This window comes from Akebia trifoliata, chromosome 13 (genome assembly GCF_017979445.1).
Source record: "Akebia trifoliata isolate Shusen 1 chromosome 13, ASM1797944v1, whole genome shotgun sequence".
Lineage (NCBI taxonomy): Eukaryota > Viridiplantae > Streptophyta > Magnoliopsida > Ranunculales > Lardizabalaceae > Akebia > Akebia trifoliata.
The window spans coordinates 11,608,365-11,630,479 of NC_141387.1; the positions used below are offsets into that span (position 1 = coordinate 11,608,365).

Below are 22,115 nucleotides of genomic sequence, written 5' to 3' on the forward strand. Positions count from 1 at the left end.
TGTCAGACAAAACTAATGGTCAAGTAGGGTTATAGAGCAACAACCACTTATTGTTTCTGTTATCCATTAAAAGATTGAAAGAAAAAAAAATGAACATTGGTGGGATGATACCCAAGTAGCATTAATCTTCTATTAAGAATGATGCTTCCCCCTCTGATCATAAAATGGTTCAATTTCATACTTTTGATCAAATTCCCACTCTCAATATAGAACCTTTTCCTAGCATTTCCTATAACTAAGAACACAAATTTTTTTATCACTAACAAAAATTAACTAAACATAGATGTGGATGTTGCGATGACGAGAGATAATACAAGGACATATAAAATTAAAATGAATAAACGTGAGGGGATTCACAAGTCAAGCAGAATTTTATGAAGTACAAGGCCAATGATGGTACCAATGAAAATGAGCATTTAAGTATAAGTTGAAAGACTCTAAAAAGGTGATAGGAAAGCCAAAAACAAAGCTAATTGAGATTAGGAAAAATATATTCGAAAAGACATACCTTGGTAGAAGAAAAATCTCCAGGTAATGGGGGTTTTTGTGGGGGTAAGTTAGACTTGTACCCACGAACTCAAAATTGCATTGCAATGTCTCAACAAATCGAGCCATGTGATATCATCCCAAAACTCTTAAACTCATGATCAAAATTAATTAAACTCATGTGATGTTGCGTATGCGCCTGTGGGATGCCCATAAATAAACAATGGTGGTGTCATCATAGTCACCAAAGTCTCTGACTTCTTGAAAAAGTCGCGATTAGATTGTGAATATTTTCCTTCACTGATTTAATCACGTCTTTTTAATAATACATGACTTTTACGAACTTTGCAATTAAATCACGAATAATACATAAAATAATGAGAATGACATTGATTTGATGTTTTTGGTCTGTTAATGAATCCTAATCCGGACTCATGATTGTGGTATATTTTATATTGTGAATAATATAAACCTTGAATCTGTGATTACTTGTTGTGGAACATGAGAATTCTTGATTTATCATTCTAGTTAATATGGAACTTGATGATATAATATGAAAACACCCGCTAATTGGAACAATTACATAGCCCTATCCTAGCTCGATTTTTTCCCGACTTTTTTCCGATGTTTCCCGATTTTGCCCAATTTTCCCATGCCGACTTATTCCTGAACCCCGACTTGGTGACTATGGGTGTCATAAGAAAACTTTCACTAAGCTATCAACATGACAACTCATTTACATTAATATGTAATAACGTTTCTTACAGATATTGTGGAACCTTCACACACTGCATGGCTTCTGGCATGAGGCTGTGATCAGTGGGTTTCAACCCTCTCTGATGCCAATAGTTTAAGAGAGAAGCTTCCAATTTCCTAACCTGAATTTTTTTACATTAGCAGTACTCACCAAGTTCTAGCAACAACAAAGAAATATATCCCTAGAGAGCTCCATCACCTTGATTTCTACTACAATCCAAAGAAGTTATAAAACAAGGAAATGAAAGTAAAGGAAGACTAACCTGCTTAACGACAAAAGGCTCCTCAAGACTAAAGGGTTCGGTTAAAATAGTCAGAAACCCATTTTGATTTCCATAAACAATGTCTGTAAAAGGCCGATCACCAACCTGGCATGCAGAAATTGGCCACATAAGTAAATAGAAATGATATTGAACCACTGAACGTGTACAGATATCTACCATGACAAGTAGTGAGGATGCACAACCAAAATATTTTTCAATGTCCTCGGCTGTTCCAGCTGGCTTCTTCACCCCTGAAGTTTAACATACATAAGTTAATTAAGTAGTACAAATTAACATAAAGTGATAACTTGGGTAAAATATCCTCCCAAATGGTTAAGACATGGAAGCATTTGCTTGTGGAGTTTTCGAAATTTATTCTCAAAATTTTACCTAAATTCTACAGTAGGATGGTTTCCAAGGTAGGGATTCCTTTCTAGGAGGATCACTAGTGTCTCACATTGCCTCTTAAAATGCAATTTCCAAATTGTTTTCTATTTTCATTAAAAATAAAAAATAAAAAGCAATTCAAAATTATAGTTTCCTTCTATCAATTACTTTTCCTAAATGATACTAAACTCTCAACTTTTAATCATTGTCTTCCACCTCTTCGTGCAAACATCCATAGCAATTCACCTATGTTGTATAGTTAAACTCTCTCTTGGAATAACATTACAATCTTTGCATATAAAGTTTTCCTTACTTCTTAAAAGGAGAAAAGTTGATATGCCTTTTGATTGTTCCAATTGTAAAAGGAATTTTAGAATTGGTATTTGCTAAATTAGGTTGTTGTGACAAAGTCAAGGATTCTAACTACTATCTCAGTTCTCACACCAAACATTGTCCTCCATGGACTATTTCATATCTATATTGGCTTTCCTTATATGCACATTTAGGTCCCTTACTATCGAAATACTTTCTACATCTAGAATTTTTCATTTTATTGATAGGTAAATGCAACATATATTAAAAGGTGGTCGAGGAGACCAACAAGAAAAGAAAAAGAAAAAGAAAAAAAAATAAACAAACCAACCCAGCGATTTAGACAATCTACATTTTAAATCCCATCTCCCCATAAAGTCTTCAAGGAAGACACCTCTAAACTCAACAAAGGCCTTACACCAAGAATAGAGAGAACCTTTAATAGAAACAAAATTTTCCTCTAAGGGTATGTTTGATTGCATGGAAAGTCACTTTCCATGGAATTTGAAATCCATGGAAAATTAGTTGTGGAAAATAGGTATGGTTGGAAAATCAAACTCCATTGTTTGATTTCATTTGGATAAAATCATGGAAAATTATGAGAAAAAAGAAGAAGAGGAGAAGGACGAAGAAGATGAGAAGAGGGGGAGAGGAAGAAGAAGATGACGAGGAAGAGGGAGGGGGGAGGATGTGGTGACGGTGGCAACGAAGGTGGTGGCGGCACAACGGCGACGGTGGCGGTGGCGGTGATGACGGCGGCAACGGAGATAAGCAAGGAAGATGGGGGGAGAACGTCGTGGTGGTGGTGGTGGTGGTGGTGGTAGCGGAAGAGGTGAGGATGAAGAAGAAGGAGAAGAAGAAAAAGAAGAAGAGAGAGAGATAAAGTGGTCGGAGACGGAGCCGACAGCAGTGACGACGATGGCGAGGTTAGTGTAATGGTGGTGGTGGTGGTGGTAGTGGTGGTGGTAGGGAAGAATTGAGAATGGAAAATATGGGTGGATTTCATTTTCCCACCCATATGGGTGGGAAAGTGAAATCCATGATTTAGTGGACTTTTTGAATGGGGTGGAGAATGAATTTCCATTTCCATGTGCAATCAAACACTTGAAAAATGTCATTTTCCATGGAAATTGATTTTCCACCCTATTTTCCATGTGCAATCAAACATACCCTAAGGTCATTTCTAACCTATTGAAGACTCGGTGATTTCTTTCTTTCCACACCCCCCAACACATCACAAATGGAATAATGGACCACACAATTTGTTTTGCCGCTGTGAAAGATGCACCCATACTCGGCCAAGACTCGAAAAGGGAATTCATCGACCGAGGAAGACAGTCCACAACCCAAATAAGCCCACGTGCAATGAAGCAAAAGGTGGCTAGTAGTCTCCCCACCCCTTTTACTCATGATGCAATAACTCGGAGAGCAAAACCCCCTTCAAATCAAATCGTCCATGGTGAGGATACTATACCAAGTCGCATACCAAATAAAATAAAATAAAAAAGCAATCTTAGACGGGACTTTTGGACCCCAAATAGCCACAGAAGGAAAATTCCCTGCCCCATTAGAAATGAGGGAACGATAAAACGATCTAACCGAAAAAAACGCCATCCTTGTACTCTTTCCAAATACTTGTATCCGTTGAGTCCCGGACACGGGAGTATCTACTAGCCATCTCGTCAACAACGATATCTCATCCACCTCCCTATCATTAAAAGCCCGTCCAAAACCAAAATCCCAACCAATCATTCCAACACTAACCACCAAAAAATCAGAAAATGTAGCCCCTTTCTTGGAAGACAACTGAAAAAGGAGAGGAAAACTATTTTCAACAACGTATCCCCACACCATAAATCCTCCCAAAAATGCACCCGCCTACGATCCCCCCACCTTAAACCTTGCTCTTTGATGAAAGAACTGAGACATCTTTAACATACTCTTTCCATACCACACAACCAAAAATTACCCCTCCCTATCCCGCTGTTCCACCCAATCTCCCCAAATTTTGCAACCACCACTCTCCTCCAAAGATTATCACTTTCCACCCTGAACCTCCAAAGCCATTTACCTAACAATGATTTATTCATAAGGCCCAAGCTATGCACACCCAAACCACCTTTACATTTCGAGATACACACCCTTTTCCACCCAACCAAATGGAATTTCGTCTTCCCCTTGTCGTGCCACAAGAACTCCATAAACAATCTCTCTAGGTTGCTTAACCCCCTCTGGATAGCAGTTTCGCCTTACAACTATTCAACCTCCTTCCAACCCTTTCAACCACAGAATACCACATGGCCTTACTAGTCAAAGGTGCCCCTAAGGGAAGCCCCAGATAAGATGAAGACAGTGAGCCAACCTGAAAACCAGCCGCCGCCGCTAACCACTCCAGATTCGACACATCCGCAACACCAAACAACTTGCTCTTCATGAAATTAACAGTCAAACCCAAAACTGCACCAAAGTAGCAAAAAACAGCACTCAAGAAGCACTAATTGAAATATTGAAGCCTCCAAAAACACCAAGGTGTCATAAGCAAACTGTAAATGCGAAACCAAGGAACCATTCTGGCCAACTGAAAAGCCGGATAACTCCCCACATTCCACACTTTTTGATATCATCCTCCTTAGAGCCTCCACAACCATGAAAAAGAGAAAAGGTAAGAGGGGGTTACCCTATCTAAGACCCCTTGAGCTTCTAAAAAATACATGCAGAGAGCCATTAATGAGAATAGAAAAAGAAGGAGAACTAACACATTTCAAAATCCACCCAATCCATTTCTGACCAAACCCCATCCTTCCTTACATGTATTCAAAGAAGTTTCAGCTCACATGATCATAAGTCTTTTCCAAATCAACTTTATAGATCACACCAGGGGCCTTAGCGTTTACCCTCGAATCGATGCACTCGTTCACAACCAACACACTCCATCGAGGATCTGTCTACCTCTCAAAAAATCACCCTGAGCTGAATCAATAATGCTCGAACAATTTGGAAATAATCTTATAAGTAGCTCCATCTAGAATTTTTCCATTAGAGTACTCCATCTTTTTACAAATTAATCACTCAGTATTCTCATCTAGTCCTACTTAAGGTGCATAAGTGCTAATTAACTTCTCTCATAAGACTAGTCAAGTTCACAAAAACTTGTCACTTACTCTAGCATTCCTATATCCTACATATTGAAGAAGTTTGTAGTCATTCCCACCAAGATTCCAATTTTTAACAGATGCCCTAACCAACCATTCCTTAATTGAGACAACACCAGTTAACGTGTAGTGTGAATTTTATTCTAAAATTAAACGGATAATGTAGCAGTTAATTTCATCAAATAGGCAATATAAAGGTTTACCAAATTAACAGCATGGAGCATGGTTTAAAAAAATGCCTGAGTTATCTAGGTATGGTTCATTAACGAAACGAGATGCCATGGCCAAATTCCCCCATTTTCTCCCTCTCCTCCTTCGATTTCTCCTTCTTTTTGGTTCCGAAACCCAGGCAAAAATTTCCATCATGTCCGAGATGTCTTGCGAGTCATCTCGGTATCATTGATGAACAAGATGAGATGAAAATCCAAGATTAAAAAACCATGATATAGAGTTTAAAGTTGTACAAAGAATTGCATCAAATTAAATGGGGTACTCAAATTTCCATTAATTGTTGCAACCCATTAGACCATTTTACAATCTATGCTAATTCAATTTGGAACTAAAGATGAAAAAAAAAAATTCAGAAAATTACCATGTCTTATAACATGAACTCCAACAAACTCCTCAAGAGCTCTTGCTTTGGACCCATCAGCATCATATTGATAAAGCCCTAATATACCAAATCAAGAACATGAAAAACCAAACAAGCAAACAAAAAATTGAAGGAAAAAATTGGTGAAAAAGCAAAACGAATTACCAGCAGAGTTACTAAAAACAACAACATTATCACCAAAGACAGATTTACAGTTATCCAAAGAAGGAACCAAACGTGGCCACAATGTGAGAGAGTAAGGAGGGGTAAGGGTATTATCTTTATCAAACACAACCCCTTGAAAACCTATCTGCTTCAGCTCCACCCAATCGATCCACGTTATATCTGGCACTCTGAGGTGTGGGAGAGCCAGGTGTGAGTCTTTGGTCACCACTGACACCGAAGAGGAGACACCCTCGAAGTTGAAACGCTGCCCTAATGAAGCTTTTAGATTCGACCACCACATGTTTGTAGAAATGTCTCTCTGAATCTTGTTGTTGTCTATACCTACAGAGAAGGAATGAGTTTCCTCTGATAATAACAGGTTATTTGTGAGAGGTTTTTTTTGCTGAGTTTGATTCTTGTTGTGATGAGAACATAGAATGGTTCTTCTTCCAGTCTTTGTTGTTTTTGTTGTTGTTGGAGTGGCGATCTGGGAATTATGAGCAGAGTTGAGTTGCTTATGGACATGGGGATAACAATAAGTGGGCACTGGAGAAACGAAGGTTGCTTGCATTTCGGCTTATTTTATTTTATTTAGGGGCTGTTTGTTTGGGCTTATTTTCAGCACTTAATGCTGAAAAAAAAAAAAAAAAATCAGTACTTTTTATCAAATCAACATATTTGTTTATTTCATAATTTTAATATTTATGATTAAAAAAATAAGTGAAAATAATTTAGTGAAATTGGGTCTCTTTTTGTTTTTATCCCAAAGAGATGAGAATATCTTCTCTACCCTATCAAGTATGTTATATGGTCCCATAAGACAATTTCTACTAGTCCATTAATATTGCCACACCAACTATTTTATAATATACACAAAATAATTAATAAAGGACAAATTAGACTTTTACTCTCTACGGTATAACATAATTCCACATAACCTGTTAGCTTTCTGGTAATTGCACTTATCTCCCTTGTCGAAAATGATTCTCTCTATTAATTTGTATTTTTTATTGTTAAAATAAATAAAATTTAATAAAACAAAAATACACCCATCTTAATTGGACTTGGTTTTGTCTCCATCTCTCCTTCATTCTCTTTACATCTCCTATTAGGGTTTTTCTCAATGATCGACTCAGCAACCTCTGAGGATTATTTTAAAAATCGAATCGGGCCAATGGTGTGATCATGTCTGATCGGACTTTTAAAAATAACTGGTTCAATTATCCTTGAACCAATATTTTATAAAGAATCATTTGTTTTTCAAAACCAATGGTTCAACTGTACAACCATTTTTTTTTTTGATAAGTATCATTATATTCATAAAAATAAGGCTAGACCGGTCGAGATGACCAACCTAGCAGAACCTTACATAAGGAACTACTCACGAGAAATACAATGAATCCCCTCCCAATTGTAAAGAAAGTCCTCGAAAAACAGCCCCCTAAACTCCTTATAAACTTTAGACCAACAAAACAAAAGACCCAAAATAGATACAAACATGTCTGTGCAATCCATTTGTTTCCCTTCAAAGATGCGTCTATTCCTCTCCAGCCACACCCCCCAACAAATTGCGAATGGTGTAATGCTCCACAGAAGTCTCCTTGTGCCTCTAAAAGAATACCCGATTGACGGCCAACACGTGAGAAGGTCCTTTATTGTTTTTGGAAGACAAGTTAGGATTCCATACAACTTAAAGAATTGTGCCAAAATACCATGAGAAAATTTGCAATGAAGGAGAAGATGATCCAAGGATTCTCCATTTTCCATACATAAGACACAACAACTTGCCCCATACCACCCCCGCCGCATCAAAAAGTCCATCGTTTGTATCCTTCCTAGCGATGCCGTCCAAGTGAAAAAAGCAACTTTGCTTGGCACCTTTGGTCCCCAAATTGGGACACAAGGGAATGTATTATCGCCATTGTTACCCAAGGAATGGTAGAAGGAACGTACCGAAAACTTGCCATCTTTGCTTGCCATCCACTCTCTCGTCTTCCCTACCCAAGCGAAGGTCGATACTCGAAGCTACATCGATTAATCTGCCAACTTCTACCAACTCCAAGCCATCAATACCTCTTCGAAATCCAAAGTCCCAAGCCCGTTCTCCGCCTACATCTCGTCGGAAGGATGCGATTGGGAACCCTTTTTTTAAGGATATGGAATACAAAGAAGGAAATACTTCCATAAGAGGTTGATTGTTGCACCAAATATCCTCCCAAAATCTTACTTTGTTCCCTTGCCCTACTATAAATTTGATTCTCGATTTGAGCATAGGGATGACTTTCATGATGCCTTTCCACATCCCACAACCATGAGCATGTCTAACTGGACCACTTTCCCACCCCGTTCGCCTTTCTCCGTATTTTCCTTGAATGACTTTTCTCCACAAACTGTTCTCCTCGGATCCGAATCTCCATAACCACTTCCCCCTCAAGGCCATGTTCATTATTCCAAGTCTCTTAACCCCGAGGCCACCCTTCTTCTTATCTGAGCAAACTTGTTTCCAGTTAACTAGATGATGTTTTCTACCCCCATTCCTGTCATGCCAAAGAAAATTTCGGAATAACTTATCTAACCTTAGTTCCACGCTACGAGGTAATGAAAGTACTGAAAGAAAGTATATTGGAATGCTCGATAAGACGCTTTTAATCAAAGTCAGCTTACCCCCCTTAGAAAGATAATTTGCTTGCCAATTTGCGAGTTTTCTTCCAATTCTTTCTATTATCGGATCCCAAATCGCCACTCTCCTATACGGAGCCCCTAGCGGAATCCCCAAGTAGGAGGAAGGCAAACTACCCACTTGCCATCCCAACGATGCCGCAAGTAAAGGAACACATCTGACCAAGCCAACCGAAAACACCTTGCTTTTCTTCATATTGACTGGGATGCCTGACACTGCTTCGAAACAACAAAGCAATCCACCCAATCTTCTTGTTTGCTCAATGGAATCATCTAAGAAGACTAGTGTATCATCTGCGAATTGAAGGTGCGAAACAGTTACATTACCTGCTCCTGCAGCAAAGCCTGATAAATGCCCAATCGCCACCCCTCTCTCCAACATCTTCCCGAGTGATTCTGCTACAATGATAAATAAAAAGGGGGAGATAGGATCTCCTTGCCTGAGACCTCTAGAGCTCTTAAAGAAGCCGTGAGGTGTCCCATTTACCAATACCGAAAAGGATGGAGAAGACACGCATATCATGATCCAGGAGATCCATCTACTACCAAATCCCATTCTCCCTAGCATGTATTCCAAGAATTTCCAATTGACGTGATCATATGCTTTCTCAAGGTCTATCTTGCAAACCACTCCTGCTTTCCCAGCCTTAATTCTAGAATCAATACATTCATTTGCTATTAGGACCCCATCTAGAATCTGTCTCCCTTTGACGAACGCACTTTGGTTACAGCCTATCAACCCTTGAATAACGCACTTCAGTCTTCTAGCGAGAATGCTCGTGATGATTTTGTAACTAGTATTCACCAAGCTAATGGGTCTCAGGTCTTTTATATCTTCTGTCCCCACCACTTTAGGGATAAGAGCAATGAACGTACAATTGGACCCGATATCAAGCACTCCATCTCTGAAGAACTCCTCTATGACTGCGATGAAGTTGCTTTTGATTATCTCCCAACATGTCTTGTAGAATTCCACAGGAAAACCATCCGGCCCCGGTGCTTTCTCGTTTTTCATGCTTGAGATGGCCTCCCAAATCTCATCTTCCCCACAAGGTCTTTCCAACCAGTTCCTTTGAAACTCGGTGACTCTTGCAAACTGCAATAAATCGGGTTTTGGTCTGATATGAGTATCATCAGAATACAACTTCGAGTAGAAATCCACAAAACCTCTAGCAACCGTCTCATCCCCTTCCATCCATTCCCCGTTCACCTTTATTCTTGTAATGCGATTGTTCCTATTGCGAGCATTAGCCATACTGTGAAAAAACTTTGTATTACTATCGCCTTCTTTAAGCCATCTGCATCTAGATTTCTGTTTCCAACTGACTCTTCCATAAGAGCCAACCGTTGATACTTCTCACGAAGGTTGAATCTAGTTGTCTTATCATTCATTGATATTGGATTCAACTCTTCAATTCGATCCAGTTCCTCAATTCTAGCCAAGGTATCTTTTTTCTGTATATCCACTCTTCCGAATGATTCCTTGTTCCATTTTTTTAAAGCCTCTTTTAGAGCCTTCAACTTCTTTCTAAACACTTCCCCCGCTGTTCCTACAAACACAAAACTTCTCCACCAATCAGCTACCAAGTCCTTGAAATTATGATGCTTCAACCACATAACTTCAAAGCGAAATGGAATAGGACCCCTACTAAACGGCTCCGCTTCCAACTGAATGGGGCAATGATCTGATATTGGATTAGGGATGGCCATTTGAGAGATCTGACAGAATAACATTGCCCAATCTTCTGAAACAAGGAATCTTTCCAATCTATTCAAAATGGGTTCTGCATGATGATTAGACCACGTGAAACTTCTGCCTTGAAGGGGGATATCCACTAAGTTATTCCGATTCACAAACTCCCCAAATCTCCTCATCCTTGAAGTTATCCTCGATCCCCCTTTCCTCTCACATGCGAATCTAATGACGTTAAAATCTCCCCCCAAACACCACGGGTGATTCCAATAAGCTCCCACATCTTCCAATTCCTCCCAGAATTGCTTACGTTCACACTCTTTAGTAGGGCCATAAACCCCCGAGAACACCCAACTATCTTCTTTTCCTACGCATCTGCACAGGATTGAAACAGAAAAAGCTCCCAATAATGAGTCCAGCACTTCGATCAGCTTCTTATCCCATAACACCCAGACTCCCCCTGCTGATCCATTAGCTGTTATATACTTCCAACCCATACAACGAATACCCCAAATATCTCGCATCACCGCATTGTTTACTTGGCTCAATTTGGTTTCTTGTAAAGTTACAATGTGGGGTTTGTACGACTGTAGCATTGATTTGATAGAGGCCCTTTTAGTCTTATCGTGAATCCCGCGCACGTTCCAAGATAGAATTTTAATCGACATTTGTAACGTTAATTCTTCTCCCGCTTCTCAAGCCTAAGGACGTCCCAATCTTCCCTCCGGCCCCTGATCTTTGCAGTTCCTCAACCTCTTTGACCAACCTGACCCTTAATCTCTTCACTCTGTTTTCATCTGCCATCTCTACTCCTTTTCCTTTGTTCACATGGTCTTGCTGACCCAGCTGATCCTTATCCACCTCTGACCCAAGGATGAATTCCACCTCTTCCCGGATAGTATCCTATTCCTCGTCAGACATATCTTCCTCTCTGATCACCGTATCAAAGCTGTCCCTAATCCCGTTTCGTTTCTTTAAAGCCAATTCCAGCAGCAACCCGGCTCCTTCGTACTGTCCTTCTGTAACTAGTCCAGCAGACCAAGAAATCTCATTTAGATTTTTAATAATCCAATCTGCTAGAACTCCCACCACCTGGTGTTTCGCTTTGCCTCTATCCCAACCCCTCGAATTATCCTCTAATTCTGCCATGCCGATGGTACATGTTTCTGCAATAGGCCTTACTTGATCATCTTCTTCACCAAACTCCCTTCTATCACAACAGCCCTTGCGGTGATCTGAACCTTCGACGGATTGGAGAAGCTGTAGAAACCCCCCTTGGCCAGTGTTGTGCAAGCCTCCCCACCTCAATCCATCATCCACCTCCTGTAGTGTCTCCAAATGCCCTATCACCGGTGTATCATTTGTTGTTGTCCAGTTGTAATCTTGAGCATACTGTTTACCCAGCGACGAAGCTCCCTCTACCATTGTTGTAGTCAATGGGCTTGCTGTTACTTGTAACGTTGCATCGGGCTCCAGTTGGTCTACGTGATCTGCCCCTTTGCATTCTGAACGCAACATGCTACTACCGGTCGTTCCACCTGACTTGACTTTATCCAGCCCGTCTGCCACAAAAAGCTCCATCTCTAACATATTCTGTATCAACTCGTCCTCTAAGAACACAGCGTCCCTAGGCTTCGTCACTGCTAGCTCAAGGGAATTTACAAATTCAGCGTCACTAGCCACTGATTTGCATCCTATGTTAGTCAATACCATTGGGCCGTGCTGGACTGTTGGGCCGTGTTGGACCGTTGGGCAATGCTGAACCGTTGGGCTGTGCTGGATTATTGGGCCGTGCTGAACCGTTGGGCCATATTGGACTGTTGGGCCTTGCTGGTCCATTGGGCTGTGCTGGACTATTGGGCCGTGCTGGACCGTTAGGCCATATTGACCTGTTGGGCCGTGCTGGACAGTTGGGCCATATGGACCCATTACCTGAAACTCAACGCTATCAGGCTGTGTGAATTTCGTGGGCTTGGCCCACATTGGATCTTGCCCATGGTTATCCAAAGATATTAGCCCGATCTGATCACCACTCGTGGGCTTGACCCCAACGGGCATAGCAGGCCCTATCACCTCCTCACTCGTATCTACCAACAAAATTGCTGCACGAGTCCCACTTGCCTCCGCCACGTGGCCAATTGATTTCAACTGATTTGGCACAAGTATGTCTGTGATTAGGCCTGCCCCCAACTCCCTCTCCCTGCCAACTTGGTTGCTTGTCTCACACACTTCTTGACTACTGACCATCGCCACCTTGCCTTTCCTTTGATTTGCTAATTCTCTGGACAACTCCGCCTGCCCCTCTATTGTCAAATTCGAATTTGAGCCAACATTAATTGCAGCTGACACCAAATGCTCTGATATTGCCACACCTCTATTGCTAACACCAGGCTTCATCTTCTCCGGTCCAACATCCCAATTCTCAGCAACTTTAATGCCTAGTGTGATTGATCCACCTCTAGCTGGGATTTTAACCCATCTAGGGATATCTAAGGCCCTCCATCTTACTTTAATGCTTGCCACCGTGAGATCCGCCAACAGACTAGTAGATTTTTTAACTTCCAACAACCCACCCAACAAGCCACCAATGAACTCGAAAGACTTTGTTTCCCATCTATGAAAAGGAAGACCGAGGATGTCTATCCATGTGCCAACCTGGTCCCATCGATACGTTAAAATGTTGTAATTAGCAAACCATGCTCTCAAATCAACCACCGCATCCTGAACTTTTAGTTGTTTCAACTTCCTAAAAGCATCAAAGTCCTTCTTAGCGTGGCACAAAAAAATTCTTGAATTAAATCCGCATGGTCTTAAGATAATTTTTGAAGGATTTGAGGTCATTGAGTTAACAACTCTAGCCGCCTCCTCCCAACAAATCATCTGATCACCAGCTTCACAAATAATTGCCCACCTCCACGCTCCAAAGTTATCTGTGTATCCATGTTCATTGTTGGATACTGGTGATTTCTGCAGATACCTATTATTACTATCAGCCACGGTTCTACCTTCGAACCCTTTCCTCCAAGGGTTAGCAAACACTACTCCTCCTTCAAGTAAAGCCTCCGAGAGATTCTCCCACCCGATACCATCATTTCCTTCAGGAATCATTAGGGATGGGAACCATCCTTGCCCTGAGAATTCAGAAATTTTTAGAAATCGTCCATACTCATTTTCAAAACCTCGTGCCATCTTACATCGCCCCATTACTGTCGATTTTTTCCAAAAATTCTTTTCTGCATTCCATTTCTTTGCATCTACCAGGGTCTGTGCTAACCACAGACGTTCCTTTTCAAGCAACACTAGTTCCGAACCACCCTTATCTCTTCTCTCCACTATCCTGGTGGCCAAATTATTCTTCACCCAGCAACTTTGAATCTCAAAGACCTTATGATCGACCTGTGCTAGGGTAGCCCTCCCAACTAAGTAGTACCTTGGCTTCTCCTTCATCCTTCTTCTTCCATAAAACAAAGGTTAGCGCGCTATCTCCAACAACTAAATCATTTGGCAGTAGAGTTCTGTAAAGATTTGGTGGAAATAATTACAATCAACCATTAATTCTCATGAACTGGTTCTTGAAATTTAAAAAATTATTATTTAAAAAAATCATTTTTATTATGATTTTTTTCAAGAAAGGAAGCTGAAAACTTTGTAAATTTGAAGAATTCCAAGGAAATCTTAAATCCCTTGTGTGATTTTTAATCAATTTGTGAATGATTTCATAAATTTTCTTTTTCTATTTTTAATTTTTATATATAAAAAATTAGTTAATAAATACAAATCAGTCTGATTGTATTAAACGTCAATCGAACCCCGATCAGACCATTTGAACTAATTTTCGATTTGGTTATCAATCTGGTTCTTAAAACATTGCCTCCAGGTAATGTTTCTTTCTCTTCTCTCTTGTTCAAATTTAATCTTTTAATTATTGAAAAACTCTAATCCCAAAATTCTCAATCAATTGAGAATTTGTTATCTAAGTGTGTGAGTATTTGAACTACAATTTTGCATCCTTACCCTGTATTTGATATCTATATCTGATTTTGCTAAGAATATCAGTATCCAACTATTTATCCCATAGACACCCCAATTTGAATGGGCCCCCATGCAAAAATGTCCAAAAAGATATTCTAAAAAAAAAATGGGCTTAAAGGCCCAAACCAAAAAAATGCTTACTTTATTAAAAATAATGCCTTGGGGCCTCTTTGCTTGGCCTATGGGCTAGAAATGTGTCACTCCTCACTACCTCACCTCTCAATCCAACCCAATCCTATACTAATCAAACCCAACCTAACCCCTAAGCCCATTGAACCTAAAACAACCCTAAGTCCAATCCAACCCAAATCATTACCCTATCTTAATCCCAAACCTCTACCAAAGTCCAATACCCATGATCACTACAAAGATCAATAATTATCAAAATGGGACACATGTCACCACCACAACCCATCTCCCTAATTCATCTACCCAATCCCATCATCATTTTAAAAAAACTAACAAACTCACACCCATGTCATAACCTATCCCTATCATTCTCTCAAAACCCCTCATCATAAGTCATCCCATAGCCCTTCTCCTTAATTAACTCACTTTACACACACCCCCACAACTTTTTGACACTTGTTATCGTCTTCTTCACCCTCTCAAAAATATCAACAACCATCCCTTTACACCATCAATTTTTAATCAAAACCCACTCTTTTTAATCTCGCTTGATACTCAACCCATATGGGTTGAAAAAACCCACTTACACCACTTTCCACATATACCCTCCCTTTAACCTTAAATTTTATATACCTCATGTCATTTTCCACATTTTCACATTTTCACCCCATTCTACTCCTAAAAGTCACCTTCAAAATCTTATAATCCCCCTCTCTCTCATAAAACCCCTAATAATTGAATCCCTCTATCAAGCTTCAACTCCCATCACTCAACTCTCTCACCACTCAACCTTCATCTCTTTCAATTCTAAAGCATCTTCAACTCTCTCATCACTCAATTCTCATCTATGCATCAACTCATTACTTCAATTCTCAAGATCTATAATTCAAGTCATTCAAGTCAAAGATAAAACACACTTCAAGAAGACTTAGAATAAAAACTCAAAAAAGAAGAATAAGAACAAGGTAGGGTAGGGACAATGAGAAAAAAAAATAACATTCCCCCTTCTTTCCCCTCCATATTTTCCTTTTTTTTACTTCTCCTTTATCTCTTTTGTTCTTAGTTTTCTTGCAACTTGATAAGAAAATATCTGATCACGATTAAGGTAAAGATTTGCACATCATGATCAAAAGATCCAATCGGGAAATTAAGATCCATTCTTCATCAAGATCAGATTGGAAAGTCTATCTTACAAACGTTGACTTTGGGGGTAACCTCCAATCCTTGATGAAAATTTTTATCATTCTACGTGGTGTCTTGATCCAAATCTCACTATTGTGATTTTTGTTTGTATTTTCAAAATCGATTCCCACAGACGAAGCCAATTTGTAAAGGTAAAATCTCGGATGTTGTCGATTCCTCGAGATTTACCTATAACAATCAATCATCGGTGTTCTTGATGCATACAAATGATAAAAAATCACCCATAAAAATAATCAAAGAAAAAGGAAAAAAAATAGAAGACAAGAAGCAAGATTCGTCCTAAAGTCGAATTACGTCCCGGAACTCCGAATAACTTTTCCTCTATTCTTCAAACCATTATAAGATTTACAAAATCTAGCCTCCTATATTTTTTTCCCTCCCCTGAGCCCTCTTTCTTCTACCTAATAGCTCTTCTTATATGGATAAAAAATCAAGCCCTAAAAAGAAAATAAAACAATTCAAGATTCTCTATAAATAAATATTCTCTAGTCAATTAGGAGACTTTCTATTTCTAGATAAGATTACAATCTTAATCAAATAAAATCTAATCCAAGATATATCAATCAATGCCTCAAGATATGTATTAATTGTTGTGTGATTGATCATCGATATTCGCCTTATTTACGTCAGGTGTTTAATATCGATTTTACCCTCTACAATAATTAAGTGTTTCAATTAATTAGGGAAACCTCTATTTTTTAATCGATTAGAATCCTTTGATGGGTTGAATTCTAATTCAATCCCAAAAATTGTATATGCATTAACTGAGCTATTGTAGTATAGTACGTGAGGTGATAAACATTGCATTAGGTATCCATCAATCATAGATTTGTGAAGCAGTTGAAAGCATAACTTCTTCTTAGAAATATAATGCAAATTTAACAAACTGTCATATTAATAAAAATCACCATTAATGCACCTCAAAACTATTATTATAAATTCAGCAAATTATGTTTATGTAAGTACTATATATTCAGCAAACTCGTTTAGGATTTTTATTAGAGATTTTTAGTTTTTATGAAAATATGAGATTTTAACCTTGATTTTCACAAATATATTGAAAGGATTTTATAGCCTTGATTTTCAATAAACTCCATGTGCACAGACCATAAAACTGAACAGAAAAATATTTAGCACTCAAAAGATTTTTTAAGTCTAAAAGGTTTCTACGAGAAGAGGTAAAATGTGATTCAAATTATGCTTCAAAACCAAATAGGTCAAATGTAAATGGACAACAAGATTTATTAAGAGATCCAAAGATTCCATCTTACAACTCCTCCAAAGCTAAGAAAAAGATTTATTAAGAGAAGGCATACAAATTACCTTAATTAATCAGGGCTTCAACTCAAATTGATCTACTAGGACTTGATCTTCGAGTGGATGAGAGACTTGTAGCTAGGGCAAACAATTGAGAGAGAAAGATAACCCCATGAAAAGTGATTACAAACTAATGGTTCACGATTCTTCATCTTATAAACTTGGGTTAGAAATTTCAGAATTAACTGATTTTTTGTGAGGATGATTATCTCACCATAGAGATCATCCTCATAAAAAAAAAATCAGCCCATTCTAAATTTTTTACCCCATATAAGATAAAAATGCTTCGTCTAGAATGTTATCTAGGATTTTGTCAAAGGAACGCCACTCAAATATATATATATGTATATATATTTGATGGCGTTCAGATACCCTAAATAGAGCCAAACATTGTGGCAATGTATAGGTTAGAAGTTTTGGAATGGGCTGATGTTTTGTGAGGATGATCTTTATGACAAGGAGGTCATCCTCACAAAAAATCAGCCCATTCCGAAACTTCTAACCCCATCAAAAGTGGTTTACAAAAACATGATGATCCCACAATTTTTCAACTTGTAAATTAGAGTTAGAAATTTCGAAATGAGCTGATTTCAGGTGAGGATGATCTCTTCACCATATAGACCATCCTCACAAAAAATCAGCCCATGTTGAAACTTCTAACCCCTATTTTGAAAAATGTTTAGTTCTCTTTAGGGCATCCAAACACTTCCTTATGTATAGAGAGAAAAGGATGGGGGGTGGGGGAGAGAGTGAGCACATGTGAATTTATAGAGAGGCACTTGACCTACAAACTTAAAAAAAAAAATTACATTATCTTTTTGAGAATTTGATATATTTTGAATTTGCCCTTACCCCAACTCAAGTTTTTGTGATTATTAAAACCCTTATGTTTGGATCATATTTGGTAATTGCTGCCACCCCCACTGATTACATTGCCCCTTGACTTAGGTCTTCTCTCACATACAAATAAGACATGACCTAAATAGTTTTTTTTTTTAAACCTCTAACAAAAAACCCATGAATTTTCGCCTAAAAAGCACTAGTCTTCATGTTCTTTAACCTTATCAGGCAACTATAATTTGCCCCCACTACAAAAACTCCTAGCTTCGTCCCCTTGTGTGTAAGAGAGATATTAGGGTAAAATGTGAAAATCTGACACAAAAAAGCAATTGATATTCCCGAAAAAAATGGTGTCAAAACCCATCTCAACAAACATAATCACAGGCGGTGTATCCAGAACCGCCCCTAATAAAATCTTATTGTCGACATTATAACATAATTGCCTCTATTTATACGTATTTTTGGGTGGTTTCACAAAACCACCTGCTGCTAATTTGCCACTAATTAGCAATGTTTTTGTAGTGTGTGTTTGCAAATAGAACCCGACGAATGGTTTGGTATTTAGAATTCAAAACATTATATTTGAGAACGCCATTATTTCGATGACTAGTTTAAAATCTTTCTACCTCCCAAGATGAATCATGATACTTTACATTGAGTCTATTTGATGAATAAATCACAACTATTTGATGAATGGATCACAACCATTATTATTTTTCCCTACAGTTTGAATAAATATGATGATCAATTTAGTAGTGAATTGATAGGACCCACCTAACTATACAATGAAAAAGAAAGTGTCAGGCTAGCCTGACTAACTTCGTAACATTTCAAATACTAAGAGAAACTCCAACGCACTTGGGTTTAGTCTAGGCATCCCCTCCCAATTGCCATTTTGTAGAACTAGAGCTTCAAGAAGGGACTCCAATGCACTCTATATTTAGAGAGCCATTTTGAAAATTTTTAGAGAGAGAGAAAGAGAAAGAGAGAAGAGGAGAGTGAGATTCTCTCTCTACTTGTTGGTGGTAAAAAAATGATGCAGTTGGGAGTTATTTTATTGTAGATGAATTAAAAAATTTGTGGAGAGCTGTTTTGTTGATACAATTGGAGTGCAAATCCCTTGAATAGAAAATATGCCTCTTCGTGTTAAAATGCCTACCAATTATGCCTAGCCGTTATGGATCTACGTTGGAGTTGCTCTAAGGGTCATAAGCTCAAATTGTGGCCTTTAAAAACATGTTTTCATGTTGTAAGGGGATTAGATGACAAAATTTTAAGAACTATTAATTTTTTATTTAAAAAAAAGTTAATTTTCACTGTTGAATTTTAATTATAAATTTGGAGTTTGGTAGTCATCAATTTTCAACACCTTGGATGAAGTTCAGAACAAATATATATATAGGGGGCGGTTCATGAGACATATGTAAAAACAATGGTTTTTCAAAATATGGGGTAGAGGTTTTGGATTGAGCTGATTTTTTGTGAGGATGGTCACTATGATGATAAGATCATCCTCACAAAAAATCAACTCAATTTGAAAATTCTAAATCCATCAAAAATGATTTACAAATTATTGGCAAAAAATCAGCAATCCACATTTTAAATAACTTTTAATGGGGTTAGAAGTTTCAGATTGGACTGATTTTTTTTCCGGATGATTTTCCTATCATAGAGATCATCCTCACAAAAAATCAGCTCAATTCAAAACTTCTAACCCATATTTTGAAAATTTATTAACGTTACATTATTTTTACATATATATATATATATATATATATATATATATATATATATATATATATATATATATATATATATATATATATATATATGCGTGTGTGTGTGTATGTGTGGGTGACGTTCGGAAGCCTTAAAGAGAGTCAAACATTGTGCCAAACTTTTTTCCACATATGGCTCACAAAAAATCAGTCCATTCCAAAACATCTAACCCGATTAAAATTAATTTACAAAAATCGACGGTGCACAATTCTTCAACTTATAAACTAGGGTTAGAAGTTTTGGGATGAGCTGATTTTTAGTGAGGATAATCTATTCACCATAGAGATCATCCTCACATAAAATCAGTCCATTCTGAAACTTCTAACCTCTACTTTGAAAAATGTTTGGCTCTTTAGGGCCTCCGACACTTCCCTACATATATTCAATTTTTTTATTATAAATTTTTTGTTTTGATTATGAATTTTTCCTTGAAATTTAGAAGGCTATGGAGTTGGATTGACACTGTGATAATCCATGTAGGCTAAAAGACCCTTAGCAAGATTTGAAACCTTATTAAGTTAGTAAGGAAAGTGTGTTTAAAAAAGAAAACCAAATAAACATCAGCGGCTAAAATCAATTCCAACAAAATTCAAATAAAAGAGCCAACTTGAACCCCGCCAAATTTAAACGACAGAAACTCACTTTTTAAATATATGTTCCCGGGTTTTTTTTTTCCTTCCCACCGCTTCTGTGTTCTTTTAGATACACAGAATCTTTCAAAACCTCTCTCTCTGCAATCAAATCAGAAGAAGTAGAAATGGGGAGCAGATTTCATGGCCTCCACCCTCTAAAGAGATTCAAACTTCAGCAACAAAATGAAACTGAAGAGAATCCAAACTCACCACCTCTTCCAGCCAAGAAGAGAAAGGAATCTTGGAACCCTCTCCCCACCACCACCACCACCACCACCACCACTTATTGCTTACCTGCCAAGAAAAGAGTCTTGGCTCTACAACCTCTCTGCAACAGCCCACAAAAGCCCATTTCATCCTTCGATCTCAACGTCGAATACCAACAATCCCCCGAAAAAGAATCACCCATTTTACACAAAAACCAATCTGAGATCAAAGAAGGAAAAAAAGTAATTGAGGGATTTAAGTCCCACAAAGATGAAGAAGAAGTAGAAGAAGAAGAAGAAGATGATGGGATTGTTTGTGTAGTTTGCAATAGCACTGATGGAGATCCATCAGACCCCATTGTATTCTGCGATGGATGTGATCTGATGGTCCACGCCACCTGTTACGGCGATCCTCTCATCCATAGAATCCCCGAAGGCGATTGGTTCTGTACCAATTGCCAAATCTCTTCACCTTCTCCAAAAATTTGCTGTCTTTGCCCGGTAAAGGGAGGAGCCATGAAACCCACTACAGATGATCGGTGGGCCCACATCTTGTGCGCTTTACTCGTACCGGAAGTCTTTTTTAAGGATCCCGACGGTAGAGAAGGGATCGATTGTTCACGGGTTCCTCTCAAAAGATTTGAAGATGTTTGTTATATTTGTAATTCGACAAATGGGTGTTCGATCGAATGCTCCGAACCCAAATGCTCATTAGCATTCCATGTTACTTGTGGGTTGAATGAGGAACTCTGTATTGAGTACAGAGAAGGGAGAAGTGGTAGAGGAGGAGCAATTGTTGCTGGATTCTGCAAAACCCACACTGAGCTTTGGAAAAAGGTGATCTTTCTTATTTCAAAATTTAATTTCAATTTAAGTCAAAATCTGATTTTAATGGATAATTTGATGTGATTTTATTCTTGTTTTTCTTTGTTTGCAGCAACAACAAACTGGAAAGTTCAAAATTGTGGCCAGGGAGGATCATAAGAAGTAAATCAATCACTGATAATTGTTCTCCTAGACAAATGTTAATTTCTTTTATTTAAACTTGCTTGCATTTGGAATTTGTAGTGTTAACTTGCGAAATTTAGTGATTTTACATGATTTATTGACTGGTTTTTACCCAAAAACATCATATTGTATTGCAATTTATTAGCCAATATGCATTGGTATCGATTGAGACCAAAACGAAACCGACTCTGAAACATTAATTGTTTCAGGAATTTATCAATTGATACAATATCAATTTTTCTCTTGACTGAGACATTGTGTTTCGACGAAATTTTAACCTTCGTTATCAATATATTATTGGTCTTGATCCATTAAGCTAGTTTTTGGTTAAAGAATCTTTTTCTAGTTGCTCTGAAATAATTAGGAGATTCTCTAGAAGAATTTGAGAATGAAAAGTTTCGGTGCAATAATGGAGGTAGAGTGTAATACAACAATGTTGTTACATACACTACCAGAGTCCTAACAACTTGGCTATGGCATTAAG

General features: G+C 38.2%; 2 protein-coding genes across 2 annotated transcripts; one reads left to right on the forward strand and one right to left on the reverse strand.

The window, feature by feature from the left end:
* Positions 1–966: 966 nt before the first annotated feature.
* On the reverse strand, positions 967–6,741 carry LOC147387854 (phosphatidylglycerophosphate phosphatase 1, chloroplastic/mitochondrial-like). Its single transcript, XM_086421380.1, has 5 exons — positions 6,114–6,741; positions 5,949–6,026; positions 1,683–1,756; positions 1,506–1,610; positions 967–1,364 (listed from the first exon to the last, which is right to left on the reverse strand). The coding sequence occupies exons 1-5, from the start codon at positions 6,682–6,684 to the stop codon at positions 1,248–1,250; spliced, it is 945 nt and encodes a 314-aa protein (XP_086277506.1). The 5' UTR covers positions 6,685–6,741; the 3' UTR covers positions 967–1,247.
* Positions 6,742–20,476: 13,735 nt separating this feature from the next.
* LOC147387855 (uncharacterized) lies at positions 20,477–21,831 on the forward strand. Its single transcript, XM_086421336.1, has 2 exons — positions 20,477–21,460; positions 21,561–21,831. Exons 1-2 carry the CDS (start codon positions 20,543–20,545, stop codon positions 21,612–21,614), a joined length of 972 nt encoding a protein of 323 aa, XP_086277462.1. The 5' UTR covers positions 20,477–20,542; the 3' UTR covers positions 21,615–21,831.
* Positions 21,832–22,115: the final 284 nt, after the last annotated feature.